Below are 22507 nucleotides of genomic sequence, written 5' to 3'. Positions count from 1 at the left end.
GCTTCATTGTTCTTCTGTTCCCATTTCTTTTTTTTTTTGCAATCTGATATTCCTCCTGTCATTTATCTCTCTTTTCAGATCTGCCATAAATCATTGTATCTCCCACTCAGTTTTTTTTTCCTTCTAAACTTCCTCCTTTCTCTTCACTGCCGGCACCTTAATCAGCCAAACTGTCATAAACACATTCTTCTTTCACCTCGCTCACAAACACACACTGAGTCCCGCTCTTTGAAGTGAAGGAGGCATTTGCTGTGTGGATAATAGATCAATAGCGGTTTGCTCCATTGGCAGGTATGTGAATCTTCTTTTGTACACAACTTTTCCTTCCTTCCGTCTGTATTTGTCTAAAATGCGCTTCTGTAATCGTCTCTCTTACTCCCCATCTCCTTCTCACTTTTCCACGTTGAGGGGCATAACGGTGTTAACACTTTCAATCATATGCATGGAAAGATGTACTTTTTCGAAGTGTTTTATCATACAACCTTAAAAGTGAGGGCCTGCATTATTTCAAGACTATTAAACATTAGTGTAGTCACAATTATTTTGCCTGAATAGGTAACTTATGCCCCTTTCCCACAAACAAGTTCCAGTTCTAGCTCAGTGCGAGTGCTCTTCCTGTTCCGAACTGGTTCTTCTTTTTAGCCTCAGTTGTGTTTCCACCGCACACAGCCCGACTGGTGCAACATCATGACATCACCGTTTACGTCGTTGATTTTCTCGCCAACATTACTAACAACAACAATGAGAGAGGACTGTGTCGGGTCGATGCTTGTGTAGTTTTTAATCATATGAAGCAAGATTCATTTACAAAACTACTTCTCCTACCTTATACTTCCCTCCAGAGTGCCGTGGAGGACTGTCACACAAGCAGCTGATGAAGTGAATGCGTTTCAGTCTGAATTGACGCTGATCGGCATCATAACGCGGTTATCAAAGTTTCTCTGGTACGGCTGATGTTAGCATAACAACCAAAGCTAATCTCACTATCTTGACTACTTATGGCTATCATATTGTGGTATAAGCCATCTTATTGTAACCCATAACATGTCTCCCCTATCAAGATTTGAAAGGAAGGAGGCAGCTTCTTACATGCTGAAAAGGTTTGGAAAGACTCTAGTTATACTTTTAAATTAAAACAGTTGGACTTTCTGACTTTCCAATCCAAAAGACAAATGCGTTCGGTTGAGAAGCAAGCTAAAGCTGAGAGTTGTTGTGCAAATTGAGAATTGATGTGATAGGGCAGGATGCTTAGCAAGCATGTAGCTGGACTTAAGGCTACTTCCATATTCAAGATATTAAGTGCAACTCCAACTACATCTAAGGGCCTTTGAAGCCGGACACAACCATAGAGAGTGTGTAAGAGTGTCCACTTCCAAACAACCACAATAAGCCTGAGAGGGTTTCATCCATTATCTGAGGTGAATGTAGAAGATGAGATTAAACAGCTGATCTTCCAATGCAAAAATAGCACATCTGCATAAATACATATGTAGGGAATCATTACACACTCTTTATTCTCCTGCAAAGCACACTACAGGCAATAACATAATGTCTTCATTTTCATTAGGGCCTCAAAGCCACATAAAACAGATTCAGTTTGTGAAACAGTTCATCTGACGACTGACATTCTGACAAATGCATACATATTTACATGACAGATTAGACAGAAATCGTCTCATACAGTATATGCACACACTTAGCATATAGCCTGAGAAATGGGAGTACTGTTTATCAAAGAAACGGAGGTGAATTTGAAGGAGAGTGTATTCAAGGTCAGAGCTGTTTACCAGTAAAAACACAAACACAACAGCCAGCAATTCCTGCACACACACACACACACACACACACACACACACACACACACACACACACACACACACACACACACACACACACACACACACACACACACACACACACACACACACACACACACACACACACACACACAGATAGTAAAGGAGTGGGATTGAGTGAGAGACAAAATGAAGCCATATGAAGTAGGAACAAAAATAACTCTTTCTAATGCAATGACTAACAAACAGAACAACCTTGAGAAAAGATGAGAGAAATAAAAGCAAGGAGAGAAATGAGCGGGAGGATAGCGGATATAATATCTCTAATTAAGGCTGCATTGTAGAAGGCAGTATCTGCTTTGTTTGTTTTCATCTTGTGGACAATGTTTATTTGTGATCAAACTTATTCAGCACTTCATGAACATAAAATGATATGCCCACCTTTGATCCTGCTTCTTTGGTAAATGATAAAAAAGAAACCATCAATCATAGGGAGGATTAAATCAGGGAAGGAACAGGGTCAGACTCAACTGAGTTGAGATTTGGTTTTAAATTTAGGAGGAAAGTGTCTGTAAAGCTGTTCTACAATGAAAAGTGCTTGTGTGTTGAGGAGGTGAGAAAGTGTCAGGAATAAGCAATAAGTAGTGAGTGATTTTCCAAGTGAGTGTTGGCCATCTCTAGCAAATGGAAACAGCCTTAAAAGTAGAGGTAATCTTTGTTAAGGGCCAACTAATTAAGGGTTGTCTACATGGCAGCATTTCTTCAAAAGAAAGTATCCGAAGCTTAAGTCCATACTTGAAAAAAGATAATTTTCGAGTGTGGACTACCACAGTTATAGCCGGTCCTGTAAGGGTTCAAGTCTTCCACCGATCAGTAGGGTTGCAGTTTTTATCCATGTCAGTCCTAAATGGCAGCAATGCATCGTTTTATCCATTAGACAGTGGTGTGAAACTGGCTAATTAACGTAGCAATTATTCAGGTTAAGGGAGACATTTGGGCCAAATTTGACAAATAATCCAGAAAGTCCTTAAAGATGGACGAAATGTTTGGGCAACCTGAATCAGTCTTGGGACATTTGTTCCATGTCACAACAATCTCTTTCCCACCATCTAATAGAGGTAAAAAATTGCCCCTAAAAAAATGAATATTAAATTAATAGAATTCAATTAAAAAGTATATGCCCAAATTAAAGTGCCTTAGATTTGATATGTTTTACTTTAGGTAAAATAAAGACTCAAATGTTCAATGTTGATTTCCTGCTTTTTTCCAGGAATAGTCCAGTTTATCTTCTCATCAAGTAGTTGTTCACAGCTATGTTTTATACTTTCAGGTGACCTCATATACAGAGAAGGAAATAGTGCTAAATATTTATTATGCAAGGAATTAATATAAAAAAACACTTGAATCATAGATGTCTTGTGTATTACACTGCTGTCCAACAGTGATGATGATCAGAGTCCACTCACCATTGGATGCATAGAGAGAGTTGTTCACCATGGAGTGACCGTTCACTGGACCCATCAGACCTGAGGAGCTGTCGAATGAGCGATTGGGCGACACCCCCTGTTGATCCTAAAGCAGGAAGCAAACAAATATAACGACTATTAGAACAAACGTTATACACACAGACAGATAATGGACACACCATTTCTTGAAAAAGCAAATGCAGCTACATGAATTTTAAAGCTTCACTAAGTACTGTGAAATAAAGTCTAAGTTACTCATACATAAATATGCATTGATGATATGTTTAATAGTTTGGGAAAAAGACCCCACAAAGACTCTAAAGACATTGTACTTCCTTCTACACTGAAACCATATTTTATGCAATTATTTTTTGAATAAAATAACAAGGATTTCTAGCAAACAGAAAACATCTGTCATGTTAATATCTAATCCCTCCTGTATGTCATCCTTTGAGAGATCTAGCAATTTGTTTTAGAACCTCAATGATATAATAATAATAATAATAATAATAATAATAATAATAATAATAATAATAATAATAATAATAATAATAATAATAATAATAATAATAATAATAATAATAATAATAATAATAAGTTCAAGCCCATATTCACTTGGTGACATCATCAATTGTCACAAGTTTGTTTTTAATGTGAATCTTCATCAATGTTTTGATGTAAAGGTCTGGTGTAATTTGCATTGAAATGGCCAGAAATGTTCCTGAGTGCTCTGGCAGTCCATTCAAACACAATCAGATGTTGAGGATGTAGAAAAAAGGGGAGGAAGAGGGAGACGCTAACAGACAGTGGAGGATCAAGCTGAAAGAGGGAGCGTATTTCCCATGGCCTTCAGGCTTATAACCGTCTTTACCGGGGCTTCCTGTGTGTGTGGCAGTGACAGTCACACTGACACCTTCACCCCCGAGGGACGGCCCTCTTAGTCCCCTGTAATAATGTGTGGATGTGTCCCTTTGTGCGTTTATTATTTCGTTAGGAATCTAATTTGCATGTATTTGTCTTCTGTATCCATTAACATGTATGCATATGGATGGCGCTCTGGCTGTTTCTCTGTTCAGACTGCACTCAAACAGAAAGAGACATGACAGCGCTGTGTGTGTGTGTAATAAATCCTTTCTGTCATCTTCCTCTTGACCCCCCACCGAGCACCAGCCCCTGCTCCCCGATTTCAAGCCCAGGCTCCATCACTCTTCAGAGTGTCAGAGGTCCTGTGGACCCCCACCCCTCCCCCACTGTCTCCCAGCACACATCCCATTAGCTGGTGTCATGGTGCAATCAGATTTCTCTTGAAAAAGAGAGGGTTTCTTTTTTTCAGTGAAGAGGTTACTGAGGTAAAACATAGCTTTCAGTTACAGTAAAATGTGATGAACAATTCTACAATACACAAAACTGAATCTGGTGTTATCTTTGGGCTGCTCTTCTCCCATAAAGAATCAGAACACCTTTAAATACAATATGTAAAGAAATGCAATAAGTTAAGGTAAAACAGTGCAACTAGAAAATGAAGAAATAGTGAACTCAAATGTAACATTTGTACTATATGTTGTTGTTTGCTGTCTGTACTGTCACAATGGATGTTGTCTTTTACCTGCAAACTAAATAAACCTCTGGGTAAAAATATAAAGTGGTATATACATTATAAAATGATATATATATCTATTGATGAATCAGAGATGCTTGAAATGAACAGTTTAACACAGTATTAATCCTAAGTGGTATCAGTATTGCACAGTGGAATAATTGCACAGGTTGTGCAGACTAAGTAGTGTTGGTAATGCATAGTTCATTATGGTGAAGTAAGTCTTATTTCTGATTGACGGTAAGGGAGGAGTTCAGGAGTTTAATCAGAAGTCAAAAGTGAAGTTAAAAGTCTTATAAGCTAGATGACTTTTACATTAAATGTATAGAGAAATGTTTTCCATGTTAATGATGTTAAATTATATTTTCAGATCTAGATAAACAACTAAATCTACATAGCTCAAAAACGTAATTGAATTAAAAAAGTGTATCATTATTGTTGTATCATAAATAGAAATGTAGGTATGGTGACAGTGCCACAGCGAGCAACTTCAGTTTAAGTCCCTGGAACCGGTGCAGAGCCATGCTTATTGAGCTTGGGTGTTTGGACCGTGAGTGAATCAAAAGAGCAGCAGCATAATAAAGTGAGAGATTAGAAAAAGAGAGCTGTCTGGAGATGAATACAGTAAGAATAACTGAGTGAGAGACAGGCCAAAGGACATGGAGAAGAAAAAGAAGAAAGAAGATGAGAGGGGGAGGAATAGAGTGGACCACTTCTGAAATGGCAAAAGCATCAATATTGAAGCCCAAAAAAAGGCTTTTAAGGTTCCGTGTCTTATCTATCTGCCTTTGTCTTCCTCTCTTTTTATCTTTTCTTTTCCAAGAAACATAGATGCTACGCATCGATGTTGCTAACAGCTTTCAGCATTGAGCTATGGACAGGGGACGCCCTGCAAGCACACCGACCTGTAATGCCACAAGGGGAACAACGACCTGAAACTAAATATGTTTATTACAACAGCATTGCAATAAATCTTAATGACAGTTCATAATTTTTAAAGAAGCAAATCATGGGGCTATTGAACTATTTAGTTCAACACATTGTTAAAATGTAGTTAAAGTAATTCCAATGAGGGGATTGCTAAAATTAATATGAATGAGCATTTAATGTTTATTTATATTTTTTATTGTATTTTATTGTATTTCTTCAGACACTGTATTTTACTTTCTAAAATATTATATAATATCATTATGTTTTTAATTATTATTACTTTAAGTCATTATGTTTAAATATAATGTATTTTTATTATTATTATTATTATTATTATTATTATTATTATTATTATTATTATTATTATTATTATTATTATTATTATTTTGTTTTATCCTTAAAAGCAGCAACTGTCAAGCAATCCAATTCCTGGGTGCTTAATAAACATTTCAGATTTTGATTGTTAATTCAGATAAATACTTGTTTTTTTGTGTGTTTTTCTTTGTGTGTATCTGTCTGTCTGTTTGTGCTTGTGAGTAAATACTTCAAACAGTGACTGTATGTATCTTGTTTCCATGCAAAGGCCGTTCACACTTCAACCGACAGCCCTGCTTTGTGTGTGCAAAGGTCTGTACACACATATTACAGAGCCATGTACAAGGCACCAGCTGAAAAGCAGCCGAGGTGAAAAGCGCCTTTTTTCAACTAGGAAAAAAGATACAGCGGAGTGAAGAACACTCAGTCGAACACAAAAGAAGCACACAGACACATACCAAATCTGAATAGCTGAAGTGTAAATGCTCTTTTGCTGCGGCTGCTTGTAAGAGAAGGGAGGCGCGTGTCAAGTATGTGAAGAATGGATGGAAGGGCTGAAAAGTCAAAGGCAGCAGACTGCGAGAAAGAAAAGATGCTTTCAGCAGTAAGAGCCAGGAGAGGGGATAGGAGAACCAGAGTGAAGATAAAGCAGACATGTTTGTTTTCATCTTAGTCAAGTCACAGAGGCATGCAAGGGCCCTCCTTGTCAAGCAGGGGTTCTAACCTAGATTCTGGATGTTTTGACAATATAAAAAGAGAAAGTGAAGTCTATTAGGAACACACTTTAATGGCGTTGCTGTTGAACTATCCATTGAAAGTCTTCCATATACATTTTGTAGTTGTGTCTATACATTGCATGGCATTCACCAGAGCACAGACCAGTTATGATTTCAGTGAAAATTAACACATACAATAGGCTATTCATAACGCTGCTCTTGTATTCCTCAATGGAAGTTTCTCCTTTTGTGGAAGTGTGTGTGGTTGTGTGTGTACCTTCTGAGCCCTCAGCACCACCAGTTGGATCATCCCTCGAACGTTTCCCTCCTGCGACATAGAGCGGCGGAGCGTCTCCATGGCCACGTGATTGGAGCGTCCCAGCAGCGACTCCCCGTTGACTGCCACCATCTGGTCGTTGACGTGCAGACGACCATCCTTTGAAACACACACATCAGTTGGGTTTAAACAACGTCTGCATTTTCAGTGAACTGGAATGCAGAACTATGCATTTTATAAAAGGTATGTGCATCTGTTGTGGAGGAGAATCTTCTGAAGTCGGGCCGGATATCTTTGAGATCCTTCAACACTAAGTTAAACACTTACGTACACTTATTCAAAATCAACAGGGTCGAGAGTGTTCCAATAGAATAGAGTTTACTGAAGATTCAACAAAGTACAGCAAACACGAGTCAGACTGTTTCCACAATGTTCAAAATCTTATATAGACATTTCTTATCAGTTGTTCCGCTTTCATGTATGTCTGTAATATATGTCTGTGTGTGTGTGTGTGTGTGTGTGTGTGTGTGTGTGTGTGTGTGTGTGTGTGTGTGTGTGTAGCCTACCTCTCTTTCAACCCAGTAACAATTCAATTAGTGCAGTATCGGATGATGCCAGGACACCCTCTTTTTTGATCTTAACTTACTACTATACGTAAGAAGTTATGTCAAGGTTTTATTGGTCATATACACAGCTACAGTGGGGCAAAAACGTATTTAGTCAGCCACCAATTGTGCAAGTTCTCCCATTTAAAAAGATGAGAGAGGCCTGTAATTTTTATCATAGGTATACCTCAACTATGAGAGACAAAATGAGGAAAGAAAATCCAGGAAATCACATTGTAGGATTTTTAATGAATTAATTGGTAATCTCGGTAAAATAAGTATTTGGTCACCTACAAACAAGCAAGATTTCTGGCTCTCACAGACCTGTAACTTCTTCTTTAAGAGGCTCCTCTGTCCTCCACTCGTTACCTGTATTAATGGCACCTTTTTGAACTCATTATCAGTATAAAAGACACCTGTCCACAACCTCAAACAGTCATACTCCAAACTCCACTATGGCCAAGACCAAAGAGCTGTCAAAGGAGACCAGAGACACAATTGTAGACCTGCACCAGGCTGGGAAAACTGAATCTGAAATAGGTAAGCAGCTTGGTGTGAAGAAATCAACTGTGTGGGAGCAATTATTAGAAAATGGAAGACATACAAGACCACTGCTAATCTCCCTCGATCTGGAGCTTCACGCAAGATCTCACCCCGTGGGGTCAAAATGATCACAAGAACGGTGAGCAAAAATCCCAGGACCGCACGGGGGGACCTAGTGAATGACCTGCAGAGAGCTGGGACCAAAGTAACAGAGGCTACCATCAGGAACACACTACGCCGCCAGGGACTTAAATCCTGCAGTTCCAGACGTGTCCCCCTGCTTAAGCCAGTACATGTCCAGGCCCGTCTGAAGTTTGCTAGAGGGCATTTGGATGATCCAGAAGAGGATTGGGAGAATGTCATATGGTCAGATGAAACCAAAATAGAACTTTTTGGTAAAAACTCAACTCGTCGTGTTTGGAGGAGAAAGAATGCAGAGTTGCTTCCAAAGAACACCATACCTACTGTGAAACATGGGGGCGGAAACATCATGCTTTGGGGCTGTTTTTCTGCAAAGGGACCAGGACGACTGATCCGTGTAAAGGAAAGAATGAATGGGGCCATGTATCGTGAGATTTTGAGTGAAAACCTCCTTCCATCAGCAAGGGCACTGAAGATGAAGCGTGGCTGGGTCTTTCAGCATGACAATGATCCCAAACACACCGCCAGGGCAACGGAGGAGTGGCTTCTTAAGAAGCATTTCAAGGTCCTGGAGTGGCCTAGCCAGTCTCCAGATCTCAACCCCATAGAAAATCTTTGGAGGGAGTTGAAAGTCTGTGTTGCCCAGCGACAGCCCCAAAACATCACTGCTTTAGAGGAGATCTGCATGGAGGAATGGGCCAAAATACCAGCAACAGTGAGTGAAAACCTTGTGAACACTTACAAAAAACGTTTGACCTCTGTCATTGCCAACAAAGGGTATATAACAAAGTATTGAGATGAACTTTTGTTATTGACCAAATACTTATTTTCCACAATCATTAGAAAATAAATTCTTTAAAAATCCTACAATGTGATTTTCTGGATTATTTTTTCTCATGTTGTCTCTCATAGTTGAGGTATACCTATGATAAAAATTACAGGCCTCTCTCATCTTTTTAAATGGGAGAACTTGCACAATTAGTGGCTGACTAAATACTTTTTTGCCCCACTGTACCTAAAACATCTTTTAATCCACTACTGCCCCACTAGAACACTACGCTCCCAGGGTACAGGTCTGTTAATGGTTCCCAGAGTCCGCAAAACAAGATCAAGAGTCACAGCGTTCAGCTACCAAGCGCCCTTGCTCTGGAACCAACTTCCTGTTTTAATCAGAGAGGCAGAGAGTGTCCAAACTTTCAACAGTGTGTCGAAGACATACAATTTTAACAAAGCCTTCGGTTAGAGCTGTCATTTTATGGTTTTAATTATATTTTATTTTGATGGTACTTCATTTGAATAATTTGAACGTTGCATGTATTTCTATGGTCTTTTGTTGTTATCTTATTTTATTTTTTTATTTGAATTGCATACACTATCTTGTGTTATCATTTTGCTGTAACTCCATCATTTGCAATGTTGTTGTTGTTTTTGTTCCGTAAAGCCCACTGTGACAAACGTGTTTTGTGTTATTGGGCTGTACAAATAAAGTACGATTTGTAAACACGGAGGTGACTGAGCCAAGACGGCAGCGACTAGCAGTGCTAACAGTGCTAACAACGCGGATAGTTGTTCAGTGCTTGAAACCCTGCTCACAAAGCTTATCTAGGAGAGGGGGCATACCAGCATAACATACATGACACAAATAACAGCACCAACCAACAATACACACACACACACACACACACACACACACACACACACACACACACACACACACACACACACACACACACACACACACACACACACACACACACACACACACACACACAGTGAGACAGACTAGCATCAGCTCCGTCTGTCTGACTTCCCTTGTGTAGCATTCATGCCTCTAAAGCAGGGATTCCCAAAGTGTGGTGCCCCAGCTGCCACCAGGGGGTGAGCGAGATGAAACATGTAATGGTGGTCTGGTGTAAACATATTACAGTGTTGTTTTTTAAGTGGGATTTTTCCATAGGGTACAATAAAAAACAGGAACAATAAACATTTCCTTTGTAATCCCTTTTATTTTAAATCAAAAAACTATAATTTATTAGTTTTTGATAGAAACCTAGAAGAAGACAGTCACTGTTTTCTTCTACGTTTCACTGTAGGCTAGGTATTTGCGCGCCAACTCGTTTCATTCATTCTTTCAAATATGATTAACTGGCTGAAATCAGGGAAACTGTCAAGCGGAATGTCTCATGACAAAGTTATTTATATGGCGATAAAACAAAGCTTTGTTGCGTTGGGACGTAGAAGGGGGTGCGCCGCAAAAAAAGTTTGGGAACCGCTGCTCTAAAGCAAACCTGTTTTCATCTATTCCTGTCCGTCTGCACACACATACTAAACACTGTGAACCCGAAAAAAGTGCATGTGTCTGCCTGTCTCTCTGCTGTCCACGGCATGTCAAGTGTGTCATGGTGAGTAAGAGGTCAAAGGTTAACCGAACAGGAGCACATGGCAGGAGACACCGAGACAGCTGGGTGTCCTCAGAAGACTGTCTCATGAATAATGAGATCTCTTCTGACGCTCCTTGTCAGTTTGTATACTGCTTCACTTATCTGTTGATTGAGGAGGTGAACTTATAAGCCTCTTCCTTTGATATTAAGTCCATTAGAGCACCGTGTTGGAACAGGTGTTGGGTCCTTGTTGGTTTGACTTGGAAACCTCTTAGGAACCTGTTTGCTAATGCCACCACAGGAAACGCAAAGTTGCTCTCTACTTACGAAGCCAGAATAAATTGCAATCACAACTCCTTCACCCACTTTCTACTTTTTGCCGAACTCGCCACAAACTGTTTCTCCTCACTTAAATCCCGAAACAAATCTTTACCCAAGCCACTGACATGTGCAGTTCTTGGATCTATGTGCTGGCCTGGGAAAGAGTTGGTGCCCAAGTTGTACATATTTTTTTTTGTACATATCTAAAACACTTAAACCTGGTTTAAAATCTGGTTTAGGCTCAGAACTGGTCCTGGGACTGGCTGCTGGAAAACTCTCTTGGGACTCTCTACTCTTTCAACTCCCTTTAATAAAATGTTATTCAAGAACACTAACTTCAGGTGAGGCTTACATTTTTCCCGAATGTAACAATGACTATTATCCAGGACACAGTGTGTCTTTGTTTGTTGCTTACCTTGTATGCTGCCCCTCCATGTATAATGGATTTGATGAATATTCCCAGGTCCTCTCCGGTCTCCCTAGACTTGTTTCCTTTGAGGCTGATTCCCAGGCCCGCCGAGCCGGTGTCATTAAGGGGCACCTCAAACATGAGTTGCTCCTTACCGCTCTCGGGAACGAAGCCAGTCACACGGGACAGCTCGTCCTTCTGGGAGCAAGGGAGAGAGAAATGGAGGTAGAAAGGGAGAGACATTGATTAGGAAGAGGGAAGGCTGGAAACAGGGGTGAGGGACAGAGGTCAGCTCATTGGGTGAGATTAGTCACCAGAAGCTAAACTAAAAGCTTTTCCATTTGAGAGAAGCCATCACAAGGAGCTTTTCAGCTAAATATCTCCATGAGTGAAAAATTGCGGTCAACTTTTTGAAGAACGGGGAAAAAAAGCCATTTGGACTGTCTGCTTTTATATCCATTTGTTCTTCTTTTAGCTCGGCAATATCAATAAGATGACCTGTGCATTTTCAAAAGGTAATTGGAGAATACGTCAACCACAGAGAGCGAGAGAGACACAAAAGTACTGCGAGCAGAGGGAATATGGAGAATAAAGAAAGATTGGACAACAAACAGAGAATAAAAGACAGGCTTTGTAGATAAAAATGTCTATTATAAACCCAGGTATGTGGTGGAAAACAACATATCATCAACAAGGAGGTATGGCAGGAATGACTACGTTTGAGAGAAAGTTAGTGGGAAAAATATCAGAAACAAAGGAAGCAAGTGGATCCCGCCAGAGGGAAGTGTGTGAAGCTTTCGATGGTGGTTAAGTGGATAGTACTGCCACACTACACATGGATTTTATTTTCTTGAGATGTAATGACAAGTAATCATCAAAACCACTTTTCGAAAAACTCAACATATGTATGCTTATTTGTGAAACCTTAGATTTCATCAGTATTAAAACAGTCTTTACTACCATGAACACATATGGCAAACAGCAATGGAAGAAGCTTTGAATGTTACTATATATCTTGTTATTATTAAAAAGAATCGCAAGAATGTTTTAGATTTCAACCATCCCCGAAGACGGATTGTCACTTATGATGGTTTGCTAAGACAGAGACAGCTTTGTTTGAACGGATCTCCGAATAAATATGGGATGGATGTCTGGTGGGTCTGCTGGGGGACAAGTGGCAGGCAGCAGGCTTACACTGAAACTGAGATTTCTGAATTACATTGTTTCTTTTACTGTCCTTTTTTCTGTAGAGAAAGTAAAGAAACCGTTACCCAGGATTTATTTTTAGTTTGAGGTGCAACATTTGACTAAGCAGCTTTAGGACATGAAGAAAGTATTTTTTCCGCTTAGCAATGACGCATTATTTGCACTGAAAAGTGGGCGGGCTGTAATTTCTCCTAGAGGTGACGTTGGCGCACTCATACTCTTTTTCTTTTTCTAGAAAAAACCCTGAAAACTATTCCGAGCACTCAAAGACCATGCCGTACTGTAAAACCTTAGATTTCAACCGTTAAAGAATAGTTCAGTTTATATCTCCAAAACATAATTTATCTGAGCAGAAAAGAGTAACTTGGATCATCTGAAGACACCTTGTTTCTAGGAAGAATTTATCATATGTTGATCATCCACAGAAAAAGAACGTGGTTTGATTACATATGCTAAATATCATATAAGATGTACTGAAATGTAATGCATTTACTGGACAATGTGTAGAAGGCAATGCATACTGTAGGTATTGGACTAAAGTGTGTATTGTCTATGATAAGGAATATCCAATAATGGATGTATTCAGACCGAGGATGTACACTGATTCTATGAAGGTAAAGAATAGCCTTGCAGTTTGTAGCTTGAAAAATGTTTTGTATATTTGCTAGGTTGAAGTTTCCACATCAAAATATTCATGCTTACACTTGTGTGTGCTGTCCCTACAATCATAACCTGTCTGTATGAACATTACTGGGTTTATGCCAGGAATAATTGTATGTAAAGTCTATGTCTGACTGCATGTGCTAAGCTTTGGTCCGTATGAGCATGAATTCTGTGTGTGTGTGTGTGTGTGTGTGTGTGTGTGTGTGTGTGTGTGTGTGTGTGTGTGTGTGTGTGTGTGTGTGTGTGTGTGTGTGTGTGTGTGTGTGTGTGTGTGTGTGTGTGTGTGTGTGTGCAACTGCGTGGGTCAGCAGTGTGTCAGGTTTAGACAGTGTTTGTCTGTGGGGATTGTAGGTTTAACAGCGTTAAGCCGACGCAAAGTCCTCTACTCTGCAGAAAACTGTTTTCCCTGCTGGAAACCCCCGCCCTATCAGACTGACTGTCCAGACCTGATAGGAAGCTCCGCAACCTTGGAAATAACGTTTTTAAAACTCCCAGAAGAGAAATGTTAGATACTTCCCGAGCATAATTACCCAGACAATCTGTTAGTCTCTAAAAATCTGTCCGGACTAATGTTCATGATGTAGCAACTTCTAGCAAGTTCTTACTCCACCGCTAAATGCTTTATTTAGATTTAACTTTCCTGCTTTGTTAATTTATGATTTCCTTTTCTTGCACTCAGCACGGGACAGATCCGACGCCAGAATGGATTAGGAGCGGAGGACGGCTGTTGTTTCACTGCAGAAAAGTTTGAGACAAGCAGCAGTTCTCAGCTTTGGGGGTCAGGACCACCCACAAGGCCCGGGAGATGCTTTATGGAATCTGACAGAAATATGTAAATGTATGTAAAGTTGTTTATCTGGGTGATGAATTCAATTTTGCTGTAAAACAATGAATAAGCAAAAGCCTCTCGGTTTCCTCTAATAATTTAGAAGATAAACAAGCAGCCCGGGAGTATTATTGTTATTATTATTATTATTATTATTTGATGTCAAAAACGGGTGTTCCGTTAGTTTTTGCAGTGGATTCATGAAGGAAAATGGTGTATCTAGTGGCTGAACTAAGAAAAAAAAGACACTCTCTAACTGATAGGAGTGGACAAACAAATTGAAAGTGCACAGTACAATTTCATGGAACATTTGTATTATATCAGCCTCATTGCCATGATAGGTGGTCATATCTGTGTGTAATACAAAAATAATAAACATTGAGTGTGCGCTCATGTGTGTGTGGTTTCTGTTTGTATATTTTCTCTGTGAAATCCATCCAATCCATCCAGTAATAGAAAAGAAAAAAAATCCGTTTGCATAGATGAACCCCCTCTCGCTGGTCGTTTAACATTTAAATGGGTTGCCACGATGATGGATCAACAGGAGGACACGCTATTAAAAAGACAGCTCAGTGTCTGCGAGCGTGTGTGAATGAGTATGCGTGTTGTTTTATTAAACTGAACCGGAGAAAAAAAAAAGGAAACGTGCGTGGGAGAAAGATGGAAAGACATATTATGTTGGAATGACTTAGAGCAGTCAACTAAAACACACACCCACAAACACACACCAAAAAGTGACCTTAAATCACCCTGAAACCCCAGATGAACAGCAGAGAAATGGAGGAAGATTAAAAAAAAGATAAATTGAGGGAGAAAATAAAAAGATTGTTTTAACTTTTTTACTTATTAGTTGTGCGAGTAATAATATGGGTTTACTTTGACACTGCTATGCAATAAACTTTATTCATTTGTGTGTTAGGACACCTGCCTTCTGCAACAGTATTTTAATGAGAGCCGCTCGCAGATGTCATTCTAACCGATCATGCAAATAAACTGTATGTGTGTGTTCCATCATTTCAGCCCACTCACGTCCGGCCTCTGCTGTCTATAATGGTCAGTGTGGAAGTTGAAACGGGAGACACACAAAGAGAGAGAGAGAGAGAGAGAGAGAGAGAGAGAGAGAGAGAGAGAGAGATAGAGATAGAGATAGAGATAGAGATAGAGAGAGAGAGAGAGAGAGAGAGAGAGAGAGAGAGAGAGAGAGAGAGAGAGAGAGATCTAGGTGCCAAATGCACTGGTTGTTAGGAAACAACTTATACTGTACGGGTGACCAGTTTAAGTTCCCAGCTTACATCGGCAATTTTTGATCTGTTTGTTGATTTTTCAGCATGATTACAGAAAAACTACTTGTCCAGTTTCCATGAAACTTGATAGAAGGGTGTACCTTGGGCCCAGTAAAATCTAATTAAATTGTGGATAGAGAATTGTTTTCTCATTGTGGTTAAACATGTCATATTAGGCACATGGCATCAGCTGAGATCTGCATATTCTAACCATCTAGGTTAAGAAAAGGAAGTTGTTGACGAGGTAAATATTCAATGAGGAAAAGCCTGTAAGGAGCTGTAGGTACAGCTGTAGAAACAGCACAGTATCATTGAATTTGTTGAAGTCTACAGTCCTTTTTAAGTTCAAGGGGATGGCTGCCAATCAGAGGGTGGCTGGATCCAAGCCCCTTTAGTCAACATGTTGGACAGTCCTTAAGGAATATACTGAACCCCAAATTGCTCTCGTAGGCATGGCCAACAGAATGTGAACTCTATAGAAGTCTTTGTAAGTAGCTTTGCATAAAAGTGTCAGCTAAATGAACTGTAATGTAATGTTACAATTACAGCACAGGAGCATTAGCGTGCATCCACCCTTGAGTTACTAGAGGTCTTAGCATGTGGGGGAAGCCAGACTGCCAGACCAGTGAAACCCACAGCAGATGTTGGCGGCGCAGGGTTAGTTTTCCAAGGCTACAAGTGGTCAAGGGCGTTCACGTTGCAATAAGGGGTCATGGTGCGCGCAGGGCAGCCTTCTGTTCGTTTGCCAAAGATCCCAACATGAACACCGAGCTGGTCTTGGCCACAGTTTGTGAATCTTAGCTTTTGTTATGATGATGAAACATTTAAGGGAATTATTTACAAAAAATGTAAGTCTGGACTCAGACATTTCTTTATGAAATTGGAATTTGCTTTGGATTTGAAAGGACATTTGGTTGTGAAGAAGTAGAAGAAGCTAATTGGCCCAGTCAACAAAAATAAGGCTTGCCCAAAGCTCTAATTGGCATAGAAACACAACTCTAATGAGTACAAGTGTGACAGGAGTGTGGTCCAGTTCACCATGCACCCGGAATTGCTGACTCTGCACCATTAGCATGTCAACTGGTGTGTTGTTTTGTGTGCCAACATGCATATTTCATTTATATTTACAAAATCCTGGCTTCTATATGTTTACACTGTCAGAGTTAGAATAGCTGGTTTCCAAGTTTCCAGCTAATAGTAGCTTCATAGTTTACCCTTATCAACAAAACAATGAGTAAGAGCAAAGTCTTGCTAAGAGAAAACCGATGCTGATTCCCTGAACCCACAACTGACATGTGTGACACAACTCTGTGTGTGTGCCACTCGTGTGCCGAGAGCTTTAACACACAGCAGCGACTTTAGATTGTAGCCTGACGAAGGAGCTGATAAACCTTCAATAAACAGCACAGAGATGGGAGATAAGACAGGGAGCGGGAGAGAGGAAAGAGACATGATACTCTTCTCGGCTGCTCTCCACTGGGATGATGGCAGCTCCTGCTGAGACACCAAGCTGCCAAGGAGTGTGTGTGTGTGTGTGTGTGTGTGTGTGTGTGTGTGTGTGTGTGTGTGTGTGTGTGTGTGTGTGTGTGTGTGTGTGTGTGTGTGTGTGTGTGTGTATAGGTCTCTGAGGGTGTAACAGATGGGGGATCTACTGTAGTGATTCTATGAGGTCACATTGGTGACAATATCAGTGAGATGTAACACACATACACACAGAAATAGACAAAAGACTGCAGAAAAGTGCACAAAAACACACGCACACACACACACACACACACACACACACACACACACACACACACACACACACACACACACACACACACACACACACACACACACACACACACACACACACACACACACACACACACACACACACAGGGGCTGCAGCGGTGATGGATGAGGGATAATCAGAATGAAGAAACTGTTCAATAAAGTTGTTTGTTTTGTATGTGCTCTGTCACCAGCTGCCAACTGTTTACTGATTTAATATGACAGGGTGTGTGTGAGGAGCATCTGGCACTAAGGAGAATGTTTCCTGTTGTGTAAAAAAAATAATGTAAGAAGAAAGGGACAGACAAAAGAGGGTCTTACAGCTCATCACATATTGGAAGCCAAAAGCAGGCTCTTCTCACATAGCTTGATGATATCACACTTAAACCTTTTATCCCATCCTCAGTTTTAGTAGTAAGTGTGTTTGTGAATGGCTTGTCTTAATATCCTCATTAATCTTTTTGTTATTCCATCCCTCTGTTTTTTATGATTAAAGAGAGGAGGTAGATGTTGATGAATGTAATGACAGATCTATAAATCAATCCTAACTTATATCCTCCCACCACCTTATTGTTAATAATAACAAGCTTGTTCTGATTATTAATTCATTTATTGACAGACTGTAACATACACGTTTACATATTTACTATAGATATATATATTGTAGTACACGTGCACATTTTCAAATAACTTATGTAATTAAAAATGTGATTATAATTGAGTTTTTCCGCGCTCATCTTAAATCTCAGTTAAAAGTGTAAGTACAAGCAAGATCAGCCACTTGTGGGCTTCATGTAACTTAGTTTGATGAGGAAATTGCAAAACTGCTGCTGTGAAAGCACTGGAAATTAACCTTTTAGTAAAGAAAACATGAAGATTACATCATTTGTTCATTAATCATGAACTTTGAATACATGTGGTGCTTATTAGATATTTTTTGTAGGGGTGGTATCTTCAGTTTGTTTGAAAATATACACAATACAGGATCTGTTTTGATTATGGGCTGATTTCATTAAAGTGTTGGTGGGTGATGCCATTCACTGCTCAAATAAAAAGTGTATATTAAGACCCTGTGGAAGAACAGCAGAAAGGGAGGAGGGTAAAGAGGCAGAGGTGTGACATGTATGGAAGCAGAAAAGAGTATCGTTGTTTCAAACATTAATTTAAAGACACTAGCCAACTCAGCAAGCGTATGCTTGTTGGTGTGTGAAGAAAGTAACTGTTGTTTTATGTTGCATGCGTGAGCGATGGTGTGTATGTACGCACATAATGCCTTTACAGAAAGCCAACACAGCAGGTGGATGTACACTTGTTATATGGTGGAATTTGTATGAAAATGTGTATATGTCACAGAAAGGCTTTGTGACTTTGAGGAAGTGTGTGTCTGTGTGTGTGTAGAGGTGGTGTAATGTCTTTGTTCTACAGCGAGCACAGACATTAGCAGACAACACCAGATGGTGGGCTAAAAATGAGACAACGGAAGAGGGGGAGGAGAAGATAGACAAGATCCTTCCATCATTTCATCATCATCCTTCTTCTGTTTCCTCTCCGCTAACCCCGACAAGCTGGCGTAAAGCTTCACAGCAAATCATTAAGAAAAACTCTCAGGAACTGAAGCCATAGCACTGTTTAAAGGCTGCTGGAACAAAGTATTAATGCTGGAAACGTTTATGTTTTATACAAAAGAACAATGTTAAACTATTAAAAGAACCTTTAGGAAATGATGAGTGTTGCAGCCTTAGACTGTCTTTAGTTTGTTAACATATTATGGTATGAGCAATGTTGTCTTTAGCAAAGACTTACAAAAAAAGGCTCCACAAAGTTAGAATATGAACATTTGTTCTAGTAACTTTCTCTCAACATCCAAAAAAGACTCGACACTTGGTGACCGGTCGAGATTTGAAGTGATAGATTTAAAACTCTCTATCTTGAAGTGAGCACAGAAATGTGTTTGATTTCATATCAGCGTGTTGCCGGGCTCTGCAGTGAGATGTTTACAAAGTAGTTGGCACAGTTGTATAGAAGTTTGTAGGATTGTTGTTTATATGAAACAGAAACTTGGGTGCCATGCCAGTTGGTGAGGTGTGATAATATCCCTAGGCTTATGCTCGACTTTGAGGTGTGAAGATACAAACACGGCATTAAAAAGAATTGCTTCTGTGCACTGACTGTTTGGAAAATGTGTGGTTTTCACTGTTAACCAAAAAAAGGCATTAAACCATAAAACTGATTCTGATTAATCTTGTAAGACACATGACAACATTGTAAGGCATTCCAAAAAGACATTTCTGACTTCCTCACCTCCTACACTGTTCAGACGCAAGTATTGGTTTTGTTAAACCTTTCTTCTTCCTGAGACAAGATGTCCTACAATCTAATTCATATTAATTGGGACTATATCGATATGCAATTGTTGATGAAAAAACACAAGAGTAATAAGCAGATAAAATGTATTAATATTCTTAAAAAGCAAAAGCAAAATAGTATAGTTGATGAAAGATAACCAAGTAAAAAAAAAATCACCTCTTAAACTGATGCTAATGGATGACTACCATTCTCCTGAAATCCCCCTTATACACACTTATACTTACGGTACTACAACATTACATATATGTAACATCTCAAGGAGAGTCACGGAGAGTTCACAACTTCACCGTGCATAACTGCAATAGCACTTCAAAACAATTGTGACAATTGTCAGCTGGTAATTAGAAAGTGATAAATTCTACTGGGACGTAATGTCTGTCAGCAGGAGAGGTTAAAGGAAAGCGAAAAACACACAGGGAGAGAAATGGAGGGGTGCACGGAGAACAGAACTCACTGAAGACTTCCCCCAACCGACAAAAGTGAATGATATCTGTTTTATTTTCTTGTGTCATCTCCATTGCCCTCGACTTCACACATCTTGAAAATATTAACAACTACTTCAGAATTGTGTTGATTTCCGGTCAGTGTTGAGTACCACCTCCTCCAAAGAAATGATTGGTAAACTTAGCATTCTGGGCTTGAGTAATACATCCTTTCAATGGGTATTGGACTTTCACACAAACAGATTGCGGGCAGTTCGGATTGATGGTAACACCTTCGTCATTCATCGTGTTGAACACAGGAGCCCCCCAAGGCTGCGTGCTCAGTCCCCTTCTGTTCACGATCTACACCCACGACTGAAACCTCCAACACAGAGAGAACTTTGTTGTGAAGTTTGCAGACAACACCACCATAACCGGCCAGATTAGAAAAAACAATGAGACTTCATAAAGATAATTTGGATTGTATAGAAGTCTATGATAAAATTACACTATTACTCATTTGTTTCTAAGTGAACACGTTTCTATTGATGTTATTGTTTAAATCCTTAGTTGGAAGTCTTCAACACATTTCGTAATGAGGGTTCAATGCATAGTAAAACAAACGATAAAGAAGTGTATACTTTAGATTGTCACTACCCTGTGATTGACAGATTGCTGCCACCATGTTGCCCAGTCTGTGTTTTGTCTGTGTTTTTTTCAGTGTGTTTTGTTCAAAAGTTGGCCCTACTTGTACTAAAAATTAAGATGACAATAGCAAAAAAGAAAGATGCTAATGGTTGAAAATGCTAGATTTAAGGCTAGAAACTGGGAGCCCATAAACCAATAAGTGATATCACTGGGACTATGCCCACTTCTAAGATGGTATACTAAAAGACAATATCCATCCAAGCAACAGCCTGTTCACCCTGCTGCCGTCTGGCAAGTGATACAGAAGTATCCCTTGCCATAACACCAGACTACAGAGCAGCTTCTTTCCTCAGACTTCTTTACCCCAACTCCTCCTTCGCACTTTTTCAAAGAAAAATTCAGTTTTATGTAAGGGAATACAATTGCATTTTGGTGTAAAGTCAATTGTTGTACAATGACAGTAGCTCAACCTTTAATATTCCCTTTTATCAAAAAACACCAATGCCAGAGTTGATCATTTTTTCAATGTACCTTTTGGTAGCATATTTGTCATTCTTTATATCTTCATTCACAAAATCCATCATCTACCTAGAATGATGTACTAAGCTGAGCTAAGCGTGCTTATGAGAAACTGCAGCTTACCCATGTCATTTATCAGTTCTCACACTCAACTGCAGTGAAGAGTAAATCCATTCATCGTTCATACTCATTCCTCCCTTCAGGGTGACGGGACTGGAGCCTCATCAGTCTGCCTTTCGACCAATACATCTTCTTTATACATTTTTCCATCTGTTCTACTTTGACATAAATATAATTTGCATTATCATTAATTTACATTCAGCAACAGCAGCAGAAACTCTAGCTCTCACATTTAAAGAATGTATTGAGATATCCCCAACACGTATATTAGCAGTATCACTGTTGCAATGAAGAAAGCCCAAAGGTCTTTCTGACACACTGCGTAGCATTTATGGATATCTGCAGTAGGAGATATACAATGTGTAATAAACATGAAATATCCAAGATAAAATGTCAATTAAACACAGATTAGCTCAAATTAATTCTGACATCATGAGAATATTGGGTTTTTGGTCTGTTTTTTGCATGAAGGACTTAGTTCTCCATTTACTACAAAGTTGCAGTCATATAGATCCTGCATCTCTCGACTTACAAAATATACTTAAGAGTTTGTTATTTTCTTGTCCATGACAAAAGAGAAAATGCCTCGAACAACACGAAATGTATTTCTGTGAAAACACAAACACAACATACCCAATTGCTGTCACGCATCTATAAACAAAAGGCAGCAGTGTCCTTGAATCGTTGGTTAGTTTTAAGCAATCCTCCAAATAGAAGGAGACAATACTTTACCTATGGGAGACGTTTCGGTGTGTAATTTTGTATACCCAAGGACAATACTAGGACATTCATTTCCCTGAGCGTGTGTATGAATAATGCAGGACTAAAAGGGGTTCCGTTTCGTGACGGCTGAGTTATATTTTGGTGGAGTACTCATATGTTGAAAAACGCCTCAAATGTAAACTCTTGTAAAGTTGGAGAAAATAAAACCAGCAGAAATATAGTGCAAGTTGGACATGACGTGATTGTGAAACTGTATAAATTAAACCTTATTGTTGATAATTCATCTCTGTTCTGCCTGTAAACTTGGTTTCCAAGTGTACTCTGGTTCTGAATGTTATGGTTATATATGTGATTTAAATATGGATTTATGAAAAACATACCACCACCCATTTGCTATTGTGAATTGTTCAGACAGTAATCTTATTCTAATGATCTGTATATGCCATATATGCTAGCT

At 39.4% G+C, this 22507-nt stretch overlaps 1 protein-coding gene across 2 annotated transcripts in view; it reads right to left on the bottom strand.

Annotated features, from left to right (window-relative positions):
* Positions 1-22507, bottom strand: part of pard3bb (par-3 family cell polarity regulator beta b) — a 179938-nt gene that overhangs the window by 117390 nt on the left and 40041 nt on the right. For both annotated transcript variants that reach the window (XM_063887866.1, XM_063887867.1), the window contains exons 11-13: positions 11504-11695; positions 7098-7256; positions 3263-3368 (exon numbers count right to left, since the gene is read on the bottom strand). In XM_063887866.1, coding sequence (XP_063743936.1) covers positions 3263-3368; positions 7098-7256; positions 11504-11695 — 457 coding nt within the window. The remainder of the gene's footprint in view (positions 1-3262; positions 3369-7097; positions 7257-11503; positions 11696-22507) is intronic.

Source organism: Eleginops maclovinus, chromosome 7 (assembly GCF_036324505.1).
Source record: "Eleginops maclovinus isolate JMC-PN-2008 ecotype Puerto Natales chromosome 7, JC_Emac_rtc_rv5, whole genome shotgun sequence".
NCBI classification, from domain to species: domain Eukaryota; kingdom Metazoa; phylum Chordata; class Actinopteri; order Perciformes; family Eleginopidae; genus Eleginops; species Eleginops maclovinus.
This window is presented reverse-complemented; position numbering and strand designations above follow the sequence as displayed.